Source organism: Capricornis sumatraensis, chromosome 7, assembly GCF_032405125.1.
Source record: "Capricornis sumatraensis isolate serow.1 chromosome 7, serow.2, whole genome shotgun sequence".
NCBI classification, from domain to species: Eukaryota; Metazoa; Chordata; class Mammalia; order Artiodactyla; family Bovidae; genus Capricornis; species Capricornis sumatraensis.
Genome location: NC_091075.1, coordinates 104245914 through 104271082, shown reverse-complemented (window position 1 = coordinate 104271082; position 25169 = coordinate 104245914). Strand labels below are relative to the sequence as shown.

The 25169-nt window shown below is 44.3% G+C and overlaps 1 protein-coding gene across 1 annotated transcript in view; it reads right to left on the bottom strand.

The window, feature by feature from the left end:
- Positions 1 to 19909, bottom strand: part of AFF1 (ALF transcription elongation factor 1) — a 175996-nt gene extending 156087 nt beyond the window's left edge. The window contains exons 1-2 of the mRNA XM_068974980.1: positions 19790 to 19909; positions 17391 to 17523 (exon numbers count right to left, since the gene is read on the bottom strand). Of these exons, the coding sequence (XP_068831081.1) occupies positions 17391 to 17523; positions 19790 to 19909 (253 nt within the window). The remainder of the gene's footprint in view (positions 1 to 17390; positions 17524 to 19789) is intronic.
- Positions 19910 to 25169: the final 5260 nt, after the last annotated feature.

Sequence of the window (25169 nt, the reverse complement as noted above, 5' to 3'; positions counted from 1 at the left end):
TATCACAATGGATTATAACTAGTCAACTGGATTTACATTCTATCAATAGGTTTTCTCTACTTCAGTTCAGTTCACTCACTCAGTCGTGTCTCTTTGCAACCCCATGGACTGCAGCACACCAGGCTTCCCTGTGCATCACCAACTCCCCGTTTACTCAAACTCATGTCCACTGAGTCGGTGATGCCATCCAACCATCTCATCCTCTGTCTTCCCCTTCCTGTGATAACAACCTTTGCTATGCTTTACTGGAATTATTTCTTTAAATGTCTTTTTAAACATGCCACTTCCTTAAAGAAGCCAATCCTGTCTCTATTTTATCTAAAACTGATTTTCCAGGAGACTTTCCTGATGGTCCAATGGTTAAGACTCCGAGCTTCCACTGCAGGGGGCACAGGTTCTATCTCTGGTTGGGCAACTAAGATCCCACACACCCAGCAGCGCAGCCACTTCAATTCTTCAAAAAGAATTGATTTTCCTACTCACCCAGGTTGCTTGCTTTCTCAGATCAATGGCTGTCCCTTGCTCATAGTATGTCTCACAGATCCACTTTTAAAATTTCATGTGTCTCCCCCTAGAATATATGCTTCACGAGGGACAGGAAGTATAACTCTTTTGTCAGTATATTTTCAACATCTAACCCTAGGACATAGGAAATACTAACAAATACTTGTCTATCTGCCTCCTTACACTATTAAATCCTTTGAAAAGAAAGACTGTCTTAATGAGTTCTGTATCCCTAGCACACAGCGCACAGGAAGCCCTCAATAAACTTTTGTTGAACTGAAACAAACTAAAAGTTGCTGCTGCTGCTGCTGCTAAGTCACTTCAGTCGTGTCTGACTCTGTGCGACCCAATAGACAGTAGCCCACCAGGCTCCATCCCTGGGATTCTCCAGGCAAGAACACTGGAGTGGGTTGCCATTACCTTCTCCAATGCATGAAAGTGAAAAGTGAAAGTGAAGTCGCTCAATCGTGCCCGACTCTAAGCGACCCCATGGACTGCAGCCTAGCAGGCTCCTCTGTCCATGGGATTTTCCATGGACATACTGGAGTGGGGTGCCATTGCCTTCTCTGAAATAAAGGTTCAGTTCAGTTCAGTTGCTCAGTCGTGTCTGACTCTTTGCGACCCCATGAATCGCAGCACGCCAGGCCTCCCTGTCCATCACCAACTCCCAGAGTTCACTCAGACTCATGTCCATCAAGTCAGTGATGCATTCCGGCCATCTCATCCTCTGTCGTCCCCTTCTCCTCCTGCCCCCAATCCCTCCCAGCATCAGAGTCTTTTCCAATGAGTCAACTCTTCGCATGAGGTGGCCAAAGTACTGGAGTTTCAGCTTTAGCATCATTCCTTCCAAAGAAATCCCAGGGTTGATCTCCTTCAGAATGGACTGGTTGGATCTCCTTGCAGTCCAAGGGACTCTCAAGAGCTTTCTCCAACACCACAGCTCAAATAAAGGTTAAGGCAGGATAAATAGAATTTCCCTAGGAAAACAAAATAGCGTTGGAAGATGACTCCGGGCCTGGGACCAACATGGTCAGAAACATAGGAGGCGTGGCTTTTAGGGAAAAACACTGAAAAGTCACGCTGCACTAGAAGCAGCTCAGGAGAGAAGCAGAGAAAGCATGAAAGAGGGGGTTGCCCAGCAGGCTGCAGACGCCTGCAGTATTTTTCTTTAGGCAGCAATGAGCTAGTAGAGTTTTTAAAGCAGTAATGGTTTTAGAAAGATCCTTCCAGTAGCTGAAGGGGGTGGAGGCAACAGGAGTCAGCTGGAGGTATAAGAACTGTAGCCAACTGGGAAAAATCCAGGAAGGACTGTCTTTATATATATATAAATTTGACCATGGCATACAGGATCTTAGTTCCACGACCAGGGATGGTACACATGGCCCTTCCATGGGAAGCATGGAGTCTGAACCATTGGACTACCAGTGAAGTCTCCCAGGCGGGACTGTCAATAGCATTCATAACACTGGGAAAGAAAGGGGGCCTGGAATCTGAGACCAGAAAGGATGGCAGAATCCCCACACCACAACCTGATAGCTTCATCTTTGTGTTGTGACCCTCATCTTGAGCTAGTCAACAAAGTTCTTTTCTGAATGCAACCCATGTGACCAAAACATTACATCCAGCTTTTTCTTTTAAGTGTATACCAAATGCTTTCCTGTGGTTTCACATTGTTGGCTTTCAAGATACTCAATATGAAGACTGTTAATTAGAAGACATACCACCCCTTCAGGAAATCACAAGTTAGCCATTCCTGATGGCATTTCCTGTCTAATCCCTTCATCTGCAGTTAAAATCTTAGAAGAAAAGCGACCTCACAGCAACCAAAATGACAATGGTGGGAATGCCACAAAAAGGAGTCTATATTTAATATAAATCCCTGCATTTATAGAAACTCTCAAGTTTAAGTAGGACTAAGTGGAATTCTGCCATAGCAATGCCTCAAACAAGATGGTATGAGGCCAAAGCCCCTCCACCCTGCCCCCCTCCCCCGAAAATGAAAGCAAAAATGAATCAGGAGAATCTTGGTTCTTAGCAGAAAGACCACACACACAACATGTCACCTCCTTCTGTGATCCTGTAACATTTTATCAACACTTCGTTTTAGCATTTATCACAGCTTCATAATTTATGTGTGCACCTATCTTCCTGACTAAACAGACAGGGACCTCTTATATTTTGATCATCTTTGAGATACCAGATTTTAACATACTGACATAGTCAATATTCCATAAGTACTTGCTCAGTGAATGAATCAATGAAAAACCTCCCAAAAAGGGGAGGGGGAAGCTTTCATAATAAAAACTTTCTTTTTTCAACCATTTTAAAAGTTAATTTTATTATTTTTGACTGCGTCAGGTCTTCACTGCTGCTTGTGGGCTTTCTCTAGCTTCAGTTCACTGGCTTCTCACTGCAATGGGTTCTCTTGCTGTGGAGCACAGGCCCTAGAGCATGGGCTTACATTGTTACGGCACTTGGACTCAGGTGCCCTGCGGTATATGGAATCTTCCCGGACCAGGGATCGAATTTGCATCCTCTTCATTGGCTGCTGCTGCTACTAAGCAGCTTCAGTCGTGTCGACTCTGTGCGACCCCGCCCACCAGGCTCCCCCGTCTCTGGGATTCTCCAGGCAAGAACACTGGAGTGGGTTGCCATTTCCTTCTCCAAAGCATGAAAGTGCAAAGTCAAAGTGAAGTCGCTCAGTCGTGTCCGACCCTCAGCGACCCCATGGACTGCAGCCTTCCAGGCTCCTCCATCCATGGGATTTTCCAGGCAAGAGTACTGGAGTGGGGTGCCATTGCCTTCTCCTCTGCACTGGCAGGCAGGTTCTTTACCATTGGACCATGAGTAGAGTCCAATAAAAACTTTCTTAGTCATCTTCTGATTCTAGGAAATAAAGCTAAGCAAATCTGAGTTGGAAATTTCCCATCTCTACCAAATCAATCTCCTTCCAAAAATAATAAGGAGAAAGGTAAGCTGCTGCGGTAGTCTAAATATTTGCATTAAAATTGGAGGGTCACACCATAATTTGCACACTTTTCCCCCACCTACTGCAAAGGCTGTGGGAATTAAAGGGGGAAAAGTGGGAATTTGGAAAGCCCAATGGTAAAATTCAGCATGACCTACTAAGCATAATTTCCACAGTGTATCACACTCTCACCCTGACCCCTCCTCCCAGAGGCTGCAGCTGCCAGGTGTGATGGGGGCATAGGACCCAACCTAACTGGTCTCCCCGCCTCTGGCCTCTGCCAGCTCCACTTTTTGCTGCCAAAGGAACCTCCCTACAGCAAGCACAGCCTGTGATTAACAGGACCAAAATGAAATCATTGTCCTCCTCCCTCCAACGCCTCCGTGCCGCAGAGCACTTCTTCAGGTCTATTGCAACATCAGGGCCAGATGCCTCAGGGGTGTCTCTGACCTCCCAAAAGGACTAAGTGTAAATCCTACAGCTTGGTCGTTCCCAGTTTTCTTCCATTCCTTCCCTTCTTTCCATTTGCCCTGCTTTTACTCCCGCTTCCAGGGCTACCAGCAGGCTTAGCCTAGATCAGCTGTGACCAAGAGAAAAATACTAGCAGCTACAACTAGCAATTTTAAATTGGCCAGGAGCCACATTAAAATTGTAAAAAGAAGCCAGTGCGGTAAACTCTAAGTATGTTTCACTTAAAACCAACATATCCCCAAAGTGTTTTCATTGTTTAACTTGTAACCAATCTAAATGATGAGATCCTTGACATTTTTCTCCAGACCAAGTCTCTGAAATCTGTGCGTTGTGTGTTTCCAGGACATCAGGACTGATCTCTGTTCAGACCAGACACACTGCAAGGGCACAACAGCCACACGTGGCCAGCAGCTATTGCGTTGAACAGTGACACGGAAGGCTTAGATGCGATGAACCCATCGTACCACTGCCTCCCTCTTTTCTCCTCTTGAAGATCCTTTAAGCGTTAGTTGCTCAGTCGTGTCCGACTCTCTGCGATCCCATGGACTGTAGCCTGCCAGGCTCCTCTGTCCATGAAGTTCTCCAGGCAAGCATATTGGAGTGGATAGCCATTCCCTTCCCCAGAGGATCTTTCCAATCTAGGGATGGAACCTGGGTCTCCTGCACTGAAGGCAGATTCTTTACCAACTGAGCCACCAGGGAAGACTTTAATCCAGTTGAAATAGACCATTCCTCCTAAACCTCTTTCCTTCCACGTCACTCCTCTGACTGTCCCTTGAGCAAGGCTTTCCCCCAAACTTCAATACCTCCTTCATGAAGCCTAGCACATACCCTCCCTTCCTAATCCCTCTTTCTCTCCTTTGCACTTCCAGGTCATCTGTGCAACTCTGTAACATCTGGGCTTTTGCCTGTCATACCCAACAGACTGTAAACTCCTTGAAGACTCAGTGTTGCCATAACTCGGAAAGCACACTGCGCAGTGTTTTGTTGTTGTTGCTCTTTTGTTTTTATTGGAGTATAATTGCTTTACCATGTCGTGTTAGTTTCTGCAGTACAAGGAAGCGAATCAGCTATATATACACAGATCCCCTCCCTCTTACCCATCGAAGTCATCACAGAGCACTGAGCACCCTGTGCTATACAGCAGGTCCTGCTAGCTATCTATTTTACACATGATCACTTCTCAGCCTTTTGACCAAGATGAAGTGTATTTTACACACAATAGTGTGAATATGTGTGTGGTCACTAGGAGTCGGACACAACTGAGCGACTTCACTTTCACGCACTGGAGAAGGAAATGGCAACCCACTCCAATGTTCTTGCCTGGAGAATCTTAGGGACGGGGGAGCCTGGTGGGCTGCCGTCTCCGGGGTTGCACAGAGTCGGACACAACTGAAGCTACTTAGCAGCATATATGCATATATATGTCAATCCTAATCAGCAAAGTGTGCTGCACATTGCAAACCCCTGATAAACTTCTGATGAAGTGACTTCTTTAATTTATTAGCCTTATAAGAGACAAGTATACTCTTAACATGAATGTATGCCCAAGGTGCCCGTAGTTTCCAGGTAAACTAAATTACTGCTCAATACCTATTGGCAACACAAGAGCTGGTTGTTGGGTGTATCCCAACCCTGTCATGGAAAAAGGGACATTTACACTCTGACCCAGAATTTTAGCAAATATCAGAGAGCAGAAGCATCATATTCAAGGAAGAAGAGGACTGAGACCCAAACCCCTGGACATTCTACACAGCATCATGGGCTATGTTCACAATAATTAATCACAGATCTAACTATTAAAAATAATGTGCTCTCATCATATACTAGGAAATGGGAATTCTCTGGCTGGATACCCTCATCTGTGTAACAGAGTGCTGAAGTGACAACTAGAAGTCAGGACCTGATCCCTGCTCTGTAATGTTTCATGTTCCTGTTGGGTCCCCACATGGCTCAGTTGGTAAAGAATCTGCCTGCAGTGCAGGAGACCCGGGTTCGATCCCTGGGTTGGGAGGATCCCCTGGACGAAGGTCTTTCCCCTGGAAATACCCGCTCCAGTAATCTTGCTTGGGAAAATCCATGGATAGAGGAGCCTGGTGGGCTACAATCCATGAGGCTGCATGAGTGGGATACGACTGAGTAACTAAACCACCACCACCAAACCTTAGACTTTCTGTGTGAAATGAGAGGCAGAGACAGTTTCCCCTAAGCTGCTTTTGTTCATGCCCACAGTGGAGACATTTAGTGCTACTCCTCTGATCAAAACACTCAGATGGTTTTCCAGTCTCACTTCCAACAGCTACAAGGGTCTCTACAATCTGGCCTCCTGCTAGCTCTCTCACCCAGCCACACCCACCCCCATCACCCTGTCTGCCTTGCAGAGTACTGTCTCAAGGCCTTTGCACAGGCTCCCTCTACCTGAAAAGGTTTCCCCACCCCCAGCTTCCTAGTCTGGCTTATCTCCTTCAGGTCTCTGTCTAAATACTGCCTGATCAGAGAGCAGACCTTTCTGATGACCTAAAAGAAAATAACATAACTTTCCCTCACAGACCCAACACTAATTACCCTCACCAATCCTGCTTTATAACCTGACCTGTTGCATATTCACTTTTTGTCTCCCATGGACATGAGCACCAGAAAAGTAGAAGCATGTTGGTTTTATTTCCTACTATAGCCTCACCTCACAGACCAATGCCTGGAATACAATGGGAACACAAATATTTATTGGATGAATAAATGAATGTGTAATATTTTAATTTTCTTCAGGATGCGGCAGGATGAGTGACCATTCCTTCACTTTTTCAAATATTTCAGAAAACATTAATATCTTAAACCTGACTATAAAATTAATATATGCACATCATGAATAAAAAATTATTCCACTAAGTCATTCCACTAAGCAATCAGAATAATTCTATTCCCAAGAAAATTAATGTTGCAAGAGTTGGGGCTTGTCCTTTCAGTTTAATTTTAATGCATGTTTGTCTAGATCGAGGCATGCATCCTCAGCCACTTCAGTCATGTCCAACTCTTTGCGATCCCTTAACCATAGCCCACCAGGCTCCTCTGTCCATGGGATTCTCCAGGCAAGAATACTGGAGTGGGTTGCCATTTCCCTCTCCAGGGAATCTTCCCGACCCAGGGATCGAACCCACATCCCTTATGTCTCCTCCACTGGCAGGGGCGGGGTACTTTACCACTAAAGCCACAGATGGAGCTCTATACTCCGAGCCATCAAAACAGACAATACCTTGGATTCTATTCCATAATTTAGGTAGTGTATCATTCTATGTTGATACACATAGAATTATCTGATCCTTTTTAATAACTATCCAATTTTCTATTTTGCAGATCTAGCTAATGTAGAATCCAGTCTCCTATCAAGGAACTTATTTGAGTGTCTTTCATTGCAATACAATAAACCACCACCACCACCACCACCACAACAAACGAAAAACAACTCAGGCCAAATAATTCACACTCTAGCTAAGACATGAGAATCTCACCTACACATCTGGAGCCAGGGCAGAAACCTACCCACATTAATGAAGCAACGGAGAGGCATTCCGTGCAGAGGGCACCGTGTGAGAGCTGAGGCCAATAAACGAGATCTTCTGCTTCTACCAAATGGCTCCTCTCCCTCCGTTGATTCGGCAAGCACTCATGAAACCACAGATGATTCTGGGGCCCACTGCGCCTTCTCTGTCTTCTGCTCCTTTTTCCACCTTCCAAGAGATGGCTGATCACAATCCAGACTAAGCCCCATGCAGACTTACTCTTACCAATTCTCTCCTTCACCCACGTGTTATGAGAAAAGGGATCCATACAGGGTCCCCCTGAGACCCTCCAGGGCAGACTGCATTTCCTGAACTGCCTCTGTAATTTACACAGCAGTTTCTCCCACTCTCCCATCCCCAGCAGCGGCTTTCCAGAACAGGATGTGGCTCATAAATCTTTTCGCTCAGCTTACCTACCACCCACTGACTAGCTTATTTTCACAAGACCTGCCATTTCCCAGACTCCCCTAGTATAAGCCTCCCATGGAAGGTCACAAGAGCGTGATTCCTAAGACAAATACTCTTCTGTTATCACTTCTTCATGGAATCTAAAAAATAAAATGAATATACAGGAGGAGGCAGAAACGGACTCACAGATAACAGAAGACAAACTTGTGGTCACCACTGGGGAGAGGGATGATGGGAAGCAAGATATGGGTAGGGGATAAAGAGATACAAAGTACTATGTATAAAACAGATGGGCAACAAGGTTGCAGTGTACATCACAAGGAAACACAGCTACTGTTTTGTAATAACTTTAAATGGAGTATAATCTATACAAATAGTGAACCAGTATGTTACACCTGAAACTAATATCATAAATTAATTATTCTTCTGTTGCTTAATCACTAAGCTGTGTCCAACTCTTTTGAGACCCCATGGACTGGAGCCCACCAGGCTCCTCTGTCCAGGCCCCTCTGTCCATGGGATTTTCCAGGCAAGAATACTGGAGTGGGTTGCCATTTCATTCTCCAGGGTTATCTTCCCAACTCAGGGATTGAACCCGCATCTCACACATCTCCTACATTGCAGGCATATTCTTTACCACAGAGCCACCAGGGAATCAACTATGCTTCAATTAAAACAAAAAAAGAAGATGGTTCTTGTGATGGGCAAAGACCTCAGGGAAATGTCATACATCTGCCTTTATGGGTGTAGAAAATTCTACAAGGGGCTATGAAGGAATGTTGATATATTTAAAAGCACATCGTAAATTTTCCAGAGAGAAAAATGTCAGGCAAATCACTAAGACGCATTACCATTTCTTGATGGGTAGAGGCCAACTCTTATTTATCTTTAAATTATTTAATTAGTTCATTGAGTATCTTCTGAGTCTAGGTACAATGCCAGCCCTGGGAGACACAAAGATGACAGGTCTTAATCAGCTGTTCAATGATAGAATCTTGTAAGAAAGATCAATATAAAAGCAATTGAAGAAATAAATGACAAAATACTGTATCTTTGAGAAGCAGAGGTCCATTAATGCTGGCAAGTGAGAGAAGAAGTTGCACAGAAGAGGCCACTGAAGCAGCAGCTGAACAGCATCAGACGCTCTGAACCACTAGGGTCTCTTCTCTTGGCCCGCAAGGTAATAATAGTCTCCTGGTTCTCCTCCCACTTCTCTGACGGTACCTTTCAATCTTCTTGAGCTTTCTTGCTGATTAGTTTCCTGTTCTTAGCCATTTTCACCCTCTTACTCTCCTTGGGAATCTCATGTACAACTCTGTTTCACTTTCTACTGAATAATATACATCCTGAGTCCAGATCTTCTCCAATGAGCTCCATTCTTGGATAACCAATTACCCACTTAACATTTCCACTTGCAAGAATTTTCACAGGCATCTCAAACTACACTCTCCCCCAAAGAATATGTACCATCATCTGTCTTCCTCATCACTAACACAGCTTCTCCCAGGAACAAAGCCAAGAGGTTGGGACGTCTCTTGATCCTTCTCTTTTACACATCCTTTACATCCAACTACCTACATATCCTTTTGTTGCTGTTGCTGTTATTTTCCCCCAATTATCCAGAATCCAGTCTGTTCTCTCCCTCCCTCCTGAGGGACTCCTTAATAGGCCCCCCACTGGTTTCTGAGCTTCTACTTCAGCCACACTAAACTACATTCCCCACTTAGCAAGTAACTTTTTAAAAGCAAATCTACCATTAATCTACTTAAAGTTCTTTGATGGTTTCCCCATAAAGTCAAATTTTTTAGCATGCCCCCCAAATCAGTTCCTGGCCTGGTGCTCCATGTTCCAGCAGCACTTAAGTTCACAAAGTTCCTCCAAAGAACGCTATGCTTTTTATCCAAATCTTCAGAAGTATAATTCCTTTCCACCTGGGATACATTTCTCTTCTCATTCTACCACCCAACTTTTTCAACTGATTAACTCCTCAACATACATTAATTTTCTGCCTAACCATCACTTCCTCCAAGAAGTCTTCCCTGATTATTTTCTAAATCTACATTTAGGTACCTGCCTTTCCTTTGTGTTAGTCCCTCAGTCGTGTCCGACTCTTTTCAACCCCATGGATTGTAGCCCACCAGGCTCCTCGGTCCATGGAATTCTTCAGGCAAGAATACTGGAGTGGGTAGCCAATCCCTTTTCCGGGGATCTTCCCAACCCAGGGATCAAACCCGGGTCTCCTGCATTGGCAGGCAGATTCTTTACCATCTGAGCCACCAGGGAAGCCCTTCCTATATGCTCCTGTAAAGCTCTGTACCTCCCTGACAGGACTTACAGATCAAGGAATGAATGAATGAAGCAGGAATGGGAGGAAGGCACAGCATATGCCAAGGCCTGGTATTTGAAACACCAAGGTTTGTATATGGAATTGTGAGAACTTCTGTACAGCCAGGCAGCAGGGCTGGCAGAAAGATAGAAGTGATGTGAGATGAGTCTTTAAGACTGAGGGGGCTTCCTTGGTGGGGAACCACTGGTGGCTCAGTGGTAAAGAATCTGCTTGCTAATGCAGGAGGCAGGGGTTCCATCCCTGGTCTGGGAAGATCTCTCAATGCTGTGTAAAAACTATTGAGCCCGTGCTCTAGAGCCTGAGTACTGGCTTCTGTTGAGCCCACGCACCCTAGAGCCCTTGCTCTGCAACAGAAAGCGCCACAAAGAGAAGCTTGCTTGTTGCAATAGAGAGTAGCCTCCACTCACCACAACTGGAGACAGTCTGTGCAGCAATGAAGACCCGGCACAACCAAAAAAAGAGACATGACAAAGCTGAGGCCCAGAGGATGGAGGATTTGAATGCTCTATTAAGGGATTCAATCTCTAAACTGTAGGTGATAGGAAGCCCTGCAGGTTTTTAAAGTAAGGAAGTAATGAACATAGGGGAAACCTAACATAATCAAGTTTCTCCCACTGAGGAACCATCAAGTTAGGCTGGGAGATAATGACTAGCACTTAGAGGCGGAGAGGAAACCACTCAGGGAAGCGATGGCACTGCGGAAGTAGTTTCTGGCACAGAAATCCAGAGATGGGAGCACAGGGCTGGGGCAGGGGAGGGGCGGTGATTGTGCAGAGAACACTTGTGGTGTAAGGAGGAAGGGAGTCACAGACAGAGGTCTGAGAAGTGACAGCTTTTTATCAGGTGGGTAAAGAGGGAGTTTCACATGAAAGTGAAAGAGGCCCATCAGAATGGTAAGGAGCTTATGAGCTAGGAGGAGCGCCCCTAAGAAAGGATCAGGGAGGGAGGGGTGGAGTGTCCACATCGTCTGTCCAAGTACTGTGCAGCACTCCCACACAGGAGGTGCTCAGCATTTGCTGACGTGCATGTAAGTCTGCATATAAGTCCCAGATTACTAAGTCACTCTCTTAATCCAGAAACTGTCACCTCGGGGAGACGGGGAAGATAAAAAGCACATCCACTCAAAACACACTTTCATTAGATTGAAAAAGAAAAACCACACCCACTCCCTAATTCAAAGGATGCCAGGTGTGAATCCTTTTGAAAGGAGACCACATTTTCTTCATACAAATTATTACCCTCTACTTTTTCACAACGGGGGTTTTAACATATCCTTAGTCTTCAGAGAGAAGAGAAATGTTGTTTCTCATGTGGAAAGGTTATCTGCGTGGGTGCGAGTGGGGGACGATGGGTCAAAGAATTGGGCAATGACAGACAAACTGATGGAGAAGATTGGGCAGGGGCGAGGGAAAGTAGAGGCAAATACCCAGGAGCTGAAATGGGCACCTCTCAGAGGATCAACCAGCTGAATGGCTGAACCAGATAACTCTTTCTGAGCTGGTGTTCAGTTGTGCCTGACTCTTTATGACTCTATGGACCGTAGCCTGCCAGTCTCCACCGTCCATGGGATTTTCCTGGCAAGAATACTGGAGCAGGTTGCCATTTCCTCCTCCAGGGGATCTTCCTGACCTAGAGACTGAATCCATGTTTTCTGTGTCTCCTGAACTTCAGGCAGATTTTTAATCTGCTGAGCCATCAGGGTAGCCCTTAATTCACAAATGCCCATTAGCCACATAATGATTCCCCATGTCAATATTTCCTTTATTGAGCCACAGTGGAGTGCCCATCTCCAAAACGCAGCCAATCCTCCAGGTCCTCTGGCAGCACTGCTTTCCTGAACACAGATTTACAATGCCAAAGGAGGAGAGAAAACGTTCTCCCTATGGGCTACTCCACTTCTCCCTGGCTCCTAGGTTGAGAACTGGCTCAGCAAGTACATGTGTAGAGCTTCACACGTCTGTTTCAAAACAGATTAAAACATTGCTGCAAGATGACTTTGACAGATTAGCCTGAAAAGTGAAATACAGGTGACTTTTTAAGCATCACTGCTTATAAGGCTTGCTGTGCTTTGAAGCCGTTTGTTTTTAAAAGGTCAACAAAGACAAATCGGTAGCAGTAAATTACTGTTTACACAATTCTGAAAACTTTATACACGGGCCTTAAAGTGTAGTTTTCAACACTTGGGTCAACAAGCCAATTGCCTCAATAGCTATGGGATCTCACAGAAACACTGAGTGTTAACCCATTAGTAATAGAGCAAGAAGTTTGGGCTGTTTTTCCAAGAAAGGGCAAATAAATACCCATTATAACCATCATCCATCCTCCATCCCTACGACAGCCATGACTACAACAGCCACAAAGTCAATCACTCATTAATGGCTGGTTATTTGCAAAGCACAGAGATAATGCGCAAAGATTAAACAGACCTCCAGTGTGAAAGAAATATACAATTTACACAGATGTGTGATGTAACACTGAGACTGAGAGAAACAGGCACCAGAGGTCATATTGGCCGAGGCTTAATCAGCAGAGAGAAACCACACAACAATCTGAACAGAACTGTAATACAAAAAAAAATGCTGGGGGACCGCCCTCGTGGTCCAGTGACTGAGAATTCGCCTTCCAATGCAGGGGACTCGGATCGATCCGTGGTTGGGGAACTAAGACTCCACAAACCGAGGAGCAACTAACCCCACCACAACTAACTACAGCCATATCTAGAGAAGCACACATGCTGCAGCTAAAGAAGGCTGTACCCTCAACAAAGAGCCCCTATACCACAATGAAGACCCCGCACAGTGCACCGCCCCCCCTCACCCCCGACACACACACACAAATTAAACCGTGATGGGGAAAAGGCCTATCCTGCTAGCCCAGTGGTAAAGAATCCACCTGCCAGTGCAGGAGACTTGGGTTCAATCCCTGGGTCAGGGAGATGCCCTGGAGAAGGAAATGGCAACTCATTTCAGTATTCTTGCTTGGGAAATCCCATGGACACAGGAGTCTGGTGGGCTGCAGTCCTTGGGGTCGCAAAGAGTCAGACATGACTTAGACACTAAACCACCACCACCGCCAGGGACTTTAAGAACATCATTGAGTTCAGGGACTTCCCTGTGGTCCAGTGCCTAAGACTCCACATACCCCCAGTGCAGGGGGGCCTGGGTTTGATCCCTGGTCAGAGAACTGTATCCCACATGCTGCTACTGAGGGCTCTTGTGCTGCAACTAAGATCCTGCATGCCACAAGTGAAAGAAAAAAAAGATCCCACATGCCACAACTAAGACCCAGCATAGCCAAATAAATAAATATTGGGGCGGGGGGGGGGGTGCAGAAAACATCACTGAGTTCAAATTCTCTGCACCCAGAACACTAAAATTATCAAAGGCAGTCAACAGAAAGGGAAGAAAATTACTATTTATTAAATACTGATTCAGTGCAGGTACTAAGGTTTTAAAAAATACGTTATCTCATGCAGTTCTCATTATATTATTTTATAGATGAAGGAAGTAAGAATTTGGAGAGGGTCAGTAAATTCCCAGCATTACATGTCTAGCTAGGCCTGGAGTTCAAACCCAACTCTCATTGACTTCAAAATAAATTCACTTTCCCTTGAACTGGGATGCCTTTCCAGGTGAAAATTTAAGGGCGGAATCTCGGCGAGCCTGGAAGAAGTGTTCTACTCACCTGAATTACTACTTTGAGTTGGAAACAGGGGAACAGAAACTAAAAACTTTTCCAAGTGTCTTCCCATTTCATTCCATTCATTGCCTGACTCCCAACTCTTCGTCTTTCACAAGGAGCACATATTTTCAGATATGTTTTCTAGACAAATAAGGTATATTCCTTCTCTCATTTATTAAATAGTCTCTGTCCCTTTGAATATCAACACCTCCATTCTTAAATTAAGGGTGATTTCATATCTAAGTTATCAAGTGCAGAGGGCATGTACATTTCTGCCGGATGTTAAAGATAATTTAAAAGGAGAACTGCTCCAGCTTCTAATGGCTGAGAGCTTGAGTTATGCACAGGGTCACCACCTGACATGTGTGCAATGCTCTACAGACTGCAAAGTGATCCGGGGGCAGAGCGCACACGTCACCACCCCGAGAGCACGACAACAGCTCTAACTCGTCTCAGGATGCACACCACTTCCAGCTTTCAATTTTAAAATTAATCCATCCCTTTCTGGTCAGCAGCTCATGAGTCATCCCTATCCCTTGCCATCCTTCCTTGTCTCCACCCCACCTTCCACACCCCAGTAGAAAAATCCTGGCTTTAAAGACGTCCCTGGTGGTCCACTGGCTGGAACTCCCCCAATGCAGGGGGCCCGGGTTCAATTCCTGGTCGGGGAACTTGAGCCCATATGCTGCAACTAAGACCGAGCACAGCCAAATAAAATAAACATAAGTATTTTTTTAAAGATATTGGCTCTGGTCCTGCAGGAGAAAAGGATGCATGTTTCTCTGACTACTGTAGCCATGCTGAAGCCATCTCCCAGGAAGGTTTTATTTAGTACTCCTTTACAAAGTCAGAGGGTTTCCCAGGTGGCTCAGCGGTAAAGCATCCACCTGCCAAGCAGAAGATGCGGGTTCAGTCCCTGGGTTGGGAAGATCCCCTGGAGAAGGAAGTGGCTGCCTACTCCAGTATTCTTGCCGGGGAAATCCCACGGACAGAGAAGCCTGGTGAGCTACAGTCCATTGGGCCACAAGAGTCAGACACGACTTAGTGACTAAACAACAACAATGCCAGAGAAGAAGGTCAACCAAGAGGATTTCTGGCCCAAGCCTCAGTTTCAAACCAGCGCTCATAAAGTATTTCCCTGCCACAGGCTTCTAGCAAGACAATGCAGAACAGACTTGAAGTCTGCTGGTTGGCATCTGAACTCACAAAGCCGTGTCAACCAGGAGCGTCTCCCACATTCACACCATTCCATATCTGAGGGAAAGAAGTCCTTGAACGTTCTCTTATCTCTACTTGAAAATGGCTCAGCTGGAAGAGAGCTCCTCTCTACCCCTCCAGCTGTGACCTCTGCTCCTTTCTCAAATCTTACAACTTGTTTAGAAGATATACTCAGAAGGTGATTACCAAACACTTGGGAAGTCAGTAAACACATTAGAATTCTTGGGTGCCCAGAGCCATACAGGTTCCACTCGGGTTACAAAGGGTCACTCTGGCCCCCATCTATTTAAAATCTGGCTAAGGCTTGGACCAACTGCAACAAAGAAGCCAAGTGAAAAAAACAGCAAGAGAGAGATAAGCTTGATGGGAAGATGGGGACGCTGGAAAGAAAGTTTATTCGAAGGTGGACCTTCAGCTGCAGAGTTGAATTTAAAGAGCAGTTTCTAGGTCTTGGGTCCATAAAATGCTAGATTTCTCTTGCTAATAACAGTGCTTTAATAGTATTGCTTTCAGTATAAATGGTGAACATGAAATGTTCAAATACTGTAATTTTGGTTCAAAGTTTCAATCCAATGCCAAGCCTCATACTACAGAAATGAAAGGAGTACTAACTTCAGATGTAAACTTGAAAACAACAGTCTTTGGACTTCAGTGTAAAGTTCTAGGAATTTACTTCAAAACTGACCTCTTTCTGCCTTGCACAGGAGGAAGGCGTTTTTCTCTTGATGCTGGGTGGGAAAAGGAACAGAGGAGGGGTCTAAGCCCTCAATCTCCCCTAGAGGAAGAGGGCTCAATAGTTTCTGCCCTGTTCCCCCTTCTGGCAACAAAAATAAAGCTGGAGCCAAGACTTCAGTCTTCGACCTCACAGGGTACCTGCGGGGTGGGAGGTGGGCGTGGGGGGAGGGCATTTGCGAACCCTGGGTAACACAGGCTGCCTCTCTGTAACCTTAACAAAGATCTCCAGTGAGAGCCGTCAAAATTCAAACGGAGAGCAGACCCACGGCTCTCCGCTAGGAAACCCTGTTTTCTTTTAATTAAAAAAAAAAAAAATGTCGAGGTCACCCCTCAGCTTTGTTTACAAGTAATGAGTCCAGCAGCCCCCATTAATCACCCCTGGAGATTCTTTTACACTTTGATGTGAAAAGAGGCAGGGCCCATTGTGATGTCCACGACTCCAACAGCAGCCCTTTCACTTGCAAACGAAGCTTGGGCCCCCAGTAAGAACTGATTGTCAGAAAAAAATTCATTGCCTTTCCTTCCAGTGATTTATCAGAGATGGGGGGAAAAACGGTGGCTTTAAGACAACTTTCCGGAAAGGGTTCCCAGCACATCACTACTGCATTCCCAGCCTCCTCTGCCCCACATGCCCACTTCTCAGAGCCTGGGAAAGGCGCTTTCTTCTCTGGAAGCCATCTCATCTGGGGGAACTTTCCTTCCCTCTCCTGCAAGCTTTTCTGGGGGCCTGAGCTGGATGTGCTCAGTTGTGCCTGACTCTGCGACGCCGTGGACTGCAGCCCGCCAGGCTCCTCTGTCCCTAGGATTGTCTAGGCAAGAATACTGGAGTGGGTTGCCATTTCCTCCTCCAGGGGATCTTCCTGACCCAGGGATCGAACTCATGTCTCTTTCATCTCCTGCACTGGCAAGAGGGTTCTTTACCATTAGCGCCACCTGGGAAGCCCTTGGGTGAGGGGGTAGGGGGCAGCACGTGCTACTGGTACTTAACTGTTCTGGTGTCTCCAGAACAAGGTTGATACCAGTACCTGGTTTGTCCACAACAGACCCAAAACCATCAGGCACAAGATATCCTTTTCCCCCAGCTTTACCAGTCTCTTACATTAAAAGGAAAGAGGATTTAAAGATTTCTCGAAGAATCTGAGGTGGTAGTCAAAAGAGAGGAAGGTTCAACAGCAGGACCAGGGATATTCTTTTTTTCAAGTAAACTTTTAAAATTAGAATATAACATGCATTGTATAAAGTGCTCAGCTCATACATGTTATTTTCGCCAGGTGACATACCCCTGTAACTGGCACACAGATCCAGTCATGGAAAAATAGCAGCACTCTTGGACTAGACAACTCTTTTGAGCAGAAAGGCTTCTGTCAAACGTTTAACTGAGCTTTAGCGCTCACTGCATTCTACAGGAAATACCTGGAACAGAAGCACAGAATTCTCAAACTCAGCACCAAGAGACATAAGGAGACATAAAAGTATCTGTGGTGAGGGCCATTCTGAGTACCGTGCAGCGTGGAGCAGCAGCCCTGGCCTCCACCCAAGAGATTACGACAACGAAAATCTCCCCAGACGCTGTCAGATGCGCCCCTACCCCCACCTCCAGGGAATAAAATTATTCCAGGTTGAGAACCACTGGTCTATAAGAACAAAAACACATTAAGACGAGCAGTCAGATAAATCCACAAAGTAAAACATACATTCAACTCAGTTTCCTCAGTCAATTTCCGCCCCCACCCCCATCATCCCCAGCAAATAAGCAGGGCAAATGCTCTAGGTTAAGACTTGACAAAACCTAACACAGTATATAGGCTTCCCAGGCGGCTCAGCAGTAAAGAATCCACCCGCAATGCAGGAATGCAGGAGATGTGAGTTCAGTCCTTGGGTTGGGAAGATCCCCTGGAGAAGGAAATGGCAACCCACTCCAGTACTCTTGCCTGGAGACAAAGGAACCTGGCGGGCTATAAGTCATGGGGTAGCAAAGAGTCAGACATGACTGAGCACACGCGCGCGCATATGCACACACGGGCACAACACACACACACACAAAACACAGTCAGCATTTTAGGGAACCCTTAGCAACTAAAAAACAACAACAACACACTTTGATTTGACTGAGTCAGGATGTAAACAACTTGAACAGACATTTTAAAACAGTGTGGAGACAAGCTAATTCATAGATGAATCTAAAATGTAATTTTATTAGGAATGAGACTGGCATGCAATTATGTAGGGAAAGAAATCCCCCTTTTAAAGGAGACGCACATAAGGTAAAGCCAAAGTGAAAAAACAGATGTCTGGGATAGGCTTTAAATCACTCCAGCAAAGAACAAAAGGAAAAGGATACTTTTTTTTTTTTCCATTTAAGTGTGGCAAAATATTGAGAAATGTTAAATCTGGAGAAAAGCCTATCTGAAAGTTAATGAAACATTCTACTTCTACTGTCTATGATAAAAAATTTTTTCTTTTAAAGTGAAGGGGAAAGAGTGGAGGCAAGAAATATGATAAGATCTATACTAAGTTAGGTTTTCATGCCCAGTCAGGGCCGATATTCTTTATTGCTGTTACAACACACATAATTTCTGTCTTTCTCTTGCCCCTTCATCCCATTTCCCTCTTTCCCAGTCTCCCTCTTTCTCTTTTCCTTCAGACTGTCTCCCCCTTAACAAGAAGTCTGGGACCACCTCATGCTTTCAGTGGCTTTAATAAGACCTGTTCACTTAACTGTGTCTATTAACATCTTACCTATGTAAACACAATCCAATCCAATGTCTAAAATCATTTTAAAGCAACAAAAAAGGTGACATTCTGCCTTACAGGTTAAGAAGAAAGCATTATCTGATGAAAAGCATCAAAACTTGTTGGTCAAAGGCAGAAATTGCCTAATAACATGTTAAATGTCATTCGGTAGAGAAAAATTTTCCACCAAAACAATCCAGTTGCTTTAGCATTCCCTATAGCTTGATTCACACATTCAACTATTAATTTCTCCAAGCATTTTCCTCTTCCGGTACAAGAAGCTGGATTACCAACTAATCTAACCACATTACATGGTTATCATGAGAGGAAACAAGACTCGGATTCTGAAATAATGTCCTCCAGGCTTCTGAAAAAGAGGAAACTGAAATATTCATCTTAATCCTGTTCCACAGATTCCCAAGGAGGCTGACGGCTACTCCTTTAGAAGAAAAGGATTGTTATAACTGAAGTTTCCCCAAAAGAAAAAGGTTCTTCCCCAAATCAGGATAGTATAAAATTAGTATTCATACAAAGATGGTATGAAAAGTGAAAGTGATAGTCACTCAGTCGCATCCAACTCTTTGTGACCCCATGGAGGCCCTCCAGGCTCCTCTGTCCGTGGGATTCTCCAGGCAAGAATACCAGAGTGGGTTGCCAAGCCCTCCTCCAGGGGAATCTTCCCAACCCAGGGATGGAACCCATGTCTCTTACGTCTCCTGAACTGGCAGCCACGCTCTTCATCACTACCGCCCCTTGGGAAACCCTATTCCTGGAGTAGCTCACAAGCAAATCCTTTCCACCCAAAGAGCTGCCTCTAAACAAAGTCTTTCTCTTTTGAGGTAGAGCTGTGGCAGGTATTCATTCTCCTGAAACCCAGCTCCCTACTAGGATCACCAGAGCAAGAGAATTAACGATTCAGGAAGGACTTTATCCCCGGCGCTGGGATAAACACTTTACATACATTATTCTCGGTATCCTCACCTTAATGAGGCTTAAAAGTTGAGCAATTTGTCGAACATGTCAGAGATCTAAACACAAGTTACCCAGCCCTGGAGTCCCACACGCAAGTCCACTACATCACTTAGGCAATACAAAGTCAACTGGACTCTTTTTTTTTTTTTGATAAATTGTCCTCTTTATTTATTCATGGCTGTGCTGGGTCTTCACCTCAGCCAGGGCTTTTTCTCCATTCACAGAGAGCAGGGCTACCCTCCAGGTGCAGTGGACTGGCTTCTCTTGTCGCAGAGCATGGTCTCTAGGGTTCACGAGCTTCAGCAGCTGAAGCATGTGGGCTCAGTAGGGTGGCTCCCAGGCTCAATAACTGCAGTGCGTGGGCTGTTATTGCTTGGCACGTGGGATCTTCCCGGACCAGGGATCAAACCCGTGTCTTCTGCATCGGCAGGCGGATTCTTTACCACTGAGCCACCAGGGAAGCCCCTCAACTAGATTTTACTGGTGAAATTACTCAATACGTCTACAGCTGAATTCCACACCCCCACCCCCAACACACACCCGCTCCCCACCAAATTTAACTGTCCATTTGGGAAATCACTAATTCTGAAAAAGATTTCCTCAGGCCTGAGATAAGTCTGAAACCAAACTCTTTTAAACCCATCAAACCGAACGACTCCTCTTAAACTGCATATGACAACAACACACAATGAGCAACCATTTTCTAAAATAAAGGGAAACCATGCATTCTGTATAAGAAACATTATTGCGCTTGTAAATCAGGCCTAGAACAACTTGCTGGGGAAACACAGGAAATTTCACAATTCCAGGTGTGGATTATTTACAATGCCCAGGCCAATCACAGTTTCAGGAAAACACAGCTTACAGCCATTAATCTCTCTAGTGAGCATCTGGAAGTCAGGCCCCTGATTTACTCACACAAAGAAAATCTGTCCATATAATAGGTGTTAATCAGCTTAACACCTTGTAGCTTCCTCACTAATTGAGGGCTCCCCTCAATTAGGAGAGGTAAACGTTATTTCAGACTCTCCTGGGGAAGGAGAGCGTGCAGGAGTATAGCATTATGGTTCAGGGTTCACAAAATGCAATCACTCAAATCCTTCCCCCAAACTGACAAGCATATCAGCAGATTTCCTAACACACACTGAAGGGAAAGAAGGGGGACAGGGTAGTGACGTTGCAAAGGGGCATGTTCTCTCTTTCAACAAAGAGAAAGAAAAGTAATTTGAAACTCCAGGAAAAACAAAAACACCATCCAAAGATGAGGCAATTTAAAATGTGCCATGAATTTGAGCAATTCACTGAGCTATATAAGTGTTCACTTGTCCTGATCAATATGAAATGTCTCAAGTGGTACTTGGGTTGACTTTGAACCCACAGAGAAGAAATAAAACCCTAAACGCTATTTTGCTTCCCAATCAAAATAGTGTAAATAGTGCTTCTTGGTTTTTCAGCTTTTATTATTAGAAGACAAAGTTTGCAAAGGCACAGATGCTTATAAAATGTGCTGTCAACTGGGACAATTTAAAACTAAAAGCAGGGGACTTCCCTGGTGGTCCAGTGGTTAAGAATCCACCTGCCAATACAGGGGACATGGGTTCGATCCCTGGTTCGGGAAGATCCCACGTGCCTCGGAGCAACTAAGCCCATGTACCACAACTACTGAGCCTGTGGGCCCTAGAACCCACACTCCGCAACAAGAGAAGCCACTACAATGAGAAGCCCGAACACCACAGCTAGAGAGCAGCCTCTGCTCTCCACAACTAGAGAAAGTTCTTGCACAGCAGCAATGACCCAGCACCACCAAAAAAAATAGTAATGATTAATTTAAAAAAATACTAAAAGCAGAGGTAACAGTTGGTAGGTAGAGGAGAGAAAAGTAGAAAAGAGTAAGGATAATTATACTATCAGATTAGACAATGAAAAGTTGATGGAAACTTTTAAAATTTTAATATTGATTATATAGTGAAATATAGTACATTCATTTAAAATGCCTTACTATAAAGGCATATAAAGATACATGTTTGTGAAATAAAACAAAAATAACAAAAATCTTTTTGCCTGTTCATACTGTTCATGGGGTTCTTGCAGCAAGAATACTGGAGTGGTTTTCACTAGTGGACCACATTTTGTCAGAACTCTCCACTATGACCTGTCCGTCTTGGGTGGTCCTGCATGGCATGGCTCATAGCTTCATTGACTTACACAAGTCCCTTCGCCAGACAAGGCTGTGATCCATGAAGACTGGTGTGCTGTGGTCCATGGGGTTGCAAAAATCAGACATGACTTAGTGACTGCCTGACAATAACATAAGCATCGAAACTGAACAGACGCCAAAAAGAATATACTACTTGATTATTCTAAAGCAAAAATCGAAAGCAGGCAAGACAAATCCAGTGTTAGAAGTCAGAATAACAGTAGGCTTTGAGAGAGACAGTAGCTAAGAGCAGACAGGAGGGGCTCCTGGGGAGCTGGTATTGTTGTTGCTTGATCGGTTACACAAGTGTGTTCACTTTGTGAAAATGCATTGAACTATACTAACAGTGTCAGCCCTTTTCAGTTTGTTACACTCAAATAATTTTTAGAAAGAACAAAAAGGGGAGGGGAAAGAAGCGGAGGAGAAATGTAAGTACATCAGCCTGAGCAGCGTCAAATGTTAGCAAGTCTGGGAGCCAGGGGAATAAGTTTATTTGTAAGAACTAAAACAAATATTGTCTCTACACATGACATTAATATTCTGGCCATGCTGATGACTTCTGGTAGCCCTGAGCAGACTAAAGATTCACACTCAGACTTCTGTTTAGTTTGTGCAATTAATACCTGCCTGCTCAATACACATCTGTTTCCTTTTAAATATGTGCTAATCCTGGACCAGTTCCACATGAATTTGGTTTTGGGGGGGGATGGAGAAGACTCTTGAGAGTCCCTTGGACTGCAAGGAGATCCAACCAGTCCATTCTAAAGGAGATCAGTCCTGGGTGTTCATTGGAAGGACTGATACTAAAGCTGAAACTCCAATACTTTGACCACCTCATGCGAAGAGTTGACTCATTGGAAAAGACTCTGATGCTGGGAGGGATTGGGGGCAGGAGGAGAAGGGGATGACAGAGGATGAGATGGCTGGATGGCATCACCGACTTGATGGCCGTTGGTGATGGACAGGGAGGGCTGGAGTGCTGCAGTTCATGGGGTCACAAAGAGTTGGATACGACTGAGCAACTGAACTTAACTGAACACGACAAAACATTTAAACAAGTGAGCTATTTGGTATATACTAAAAATAGAGCTCTATTTAGGATTTCCTCTAACTTACTACTTGTACTGGGTATTAAAAGGACCACATCAGGGATTTCAAGAGCTGAAAAGACAAATGTAACAAATAATAAAAACAGCTCTGTACCTGCTAGAATGCTACTACAAAGGGCAATTAGCTAGTCTAACAATTAGCAACAACAGAAAACAAATGTAAATAATAGAGTACAAAATATATTTTTTAATCTTGCCACTGATGATACTGTTCAGTATTATAATTATTATAAACTATGATTCTTCTTCTAGAAATTACTCTGGATACAGTGTGAATAATCAGAAATAGTTGAAAAATCATACCTCCAAAAAGTCTTAGAATAGAAATTCAAAATTTCTTCACCCCAATACATTTTCATTAACCTGATATTTAGATTCCTTTGTAGAAAGACCCAGTTTTTTAATATTCTATAGAATTCAACTCTTAATTGATTAATTCAAACTCCAATCAAGATGCCAACAATTTTTCTAGAAAATGACAGATGACTTCGGAGTACATGTGGAAATGTAATCAGACGTGACTAGCTATAAAAATTCTAAAAATGAAAAGCATTGACAAAGAATCTGCCTAAATATTAAAATCTATAAAAGCGCACTGAAACAGTACAGCACCGTTGGCAGACGAGACAACTGATGGCACAAAAGGGTCCACCAACAGACTCGAGAATATGACGGATATGGGGCATGGTATTCAAATCAGTAAAGACAGATGATTTAATAAATTATGTTGGAACAACTGGCCAGCCTTTTGCTTAAAGAAAGGCTAACATCCCCCAGACTTTTTCGTTTTCCTATTAATGTGGAAATTTACAACACACACTTTACACTAAAATCAATTACAGATGGATCAAAACAGTAAAAAGTCAACGACCTAAAGTGGGCAGCAAATGAAGAGGGCAAAGCAGCTAACTTGTCGGCGAACCCAGCTGTGTGGGAATTGTAGCGAACTAAAAAGGATCCGTGCTTCCCCAGCTTTTCATTCTTTTCTTTTTAAACACCAAGTCTCCCTGGGGCAAGCTGACAGAGCAGATGCCTGTCTGTACGAGGATATCAGGTGGGCGTTTGGGAGTTCTGGCTGGGGAGAACTAAGTCTCAGCACACCTGAAAAGTAATGGCACACCACTTGAGAAGTTTTGAATTGGAAAGCTTATGACTTCTCAAAAAGAGCAGGAGCTAGTTATTCGATTCCATCTGAGGGGTGCTCTATGGCAATGCAAACCCCGTGATGTTAAATTTTTCAAGAGAAGATGGAAGTCTGCATTGTTATGTAAAAATCATTGGCAGATATATACATATTTAGGACACGGTGAGAGGCCAAACAAAACCCATCTGTGGGCCAGATCTGCCCCACAGGCCATCAGCTTACAAGTTCTGATTTAAATGCAAAAAATGAAACCTTTCAAGTGCCAGCCGAGAACACATGACATTATTGTCTCAACCGTGGAATAGGAAAGACCTTCCGAAGCACAATCAAAACCAGAATCCATAAAAGACCAAGACATTTAACTACATAACAATTTAAAACTTATGTGTAACTGAACATTATGAATAAGCCTTAAAAACACACACACACACACAAATGGATGCTAACAGTTTCCCCTCTGGCTCCAGCAGCACGTGGACTGTAGCAGCCTGGGCCACATGCCTTCCTCTGTGGGGGAGGAGAGCGCACCAAGTTCAACACCAGGACCACCTGGACCACCTGGAGTGCAGGAAGAGCTTCCTAAATGAGCCAGAAAGGAGGAGGAAGTAGGAAAGCACCAGAATGGTCCAGAATCACAGTGCCCACCATCTATTACTTAAGAAATATTAACTATTTCTGAGTCTCCATGTCTCCTCCTTTAATAGGTATTTGAGTATCTAATAGTATAAATAAAAACTGATCAGGGATATTAAGAATTCCTTCTGAATACCAAATTGGTTATTCTTAATAACTGCTTCAGAATATAAATACGCTGCCTGCAAGGAACCCTGATCATGTGCGATATGCAAGAAGGCAATCAACCATGTGTACAGAGTTGGAAGGAGAGATGTTGATTGTTTAAGTATTCCTGACAGAATTCCCTCCTCCAAGCTTCTCACAACAAGGCCGGTTTCCTCATATCTGTTTCAGCATAAGCCAAACAGGCGCACATTTTCCCAAATCAGTGTGACCTGGGGCAGTTCCTCGAACACAGAATTAGGATGCTTGATCTAATATAATATCATATCCACATGTTAAAGAAATGAGTTACAAGACTCAGAAACTACAAGATTTAAAGGAAATATG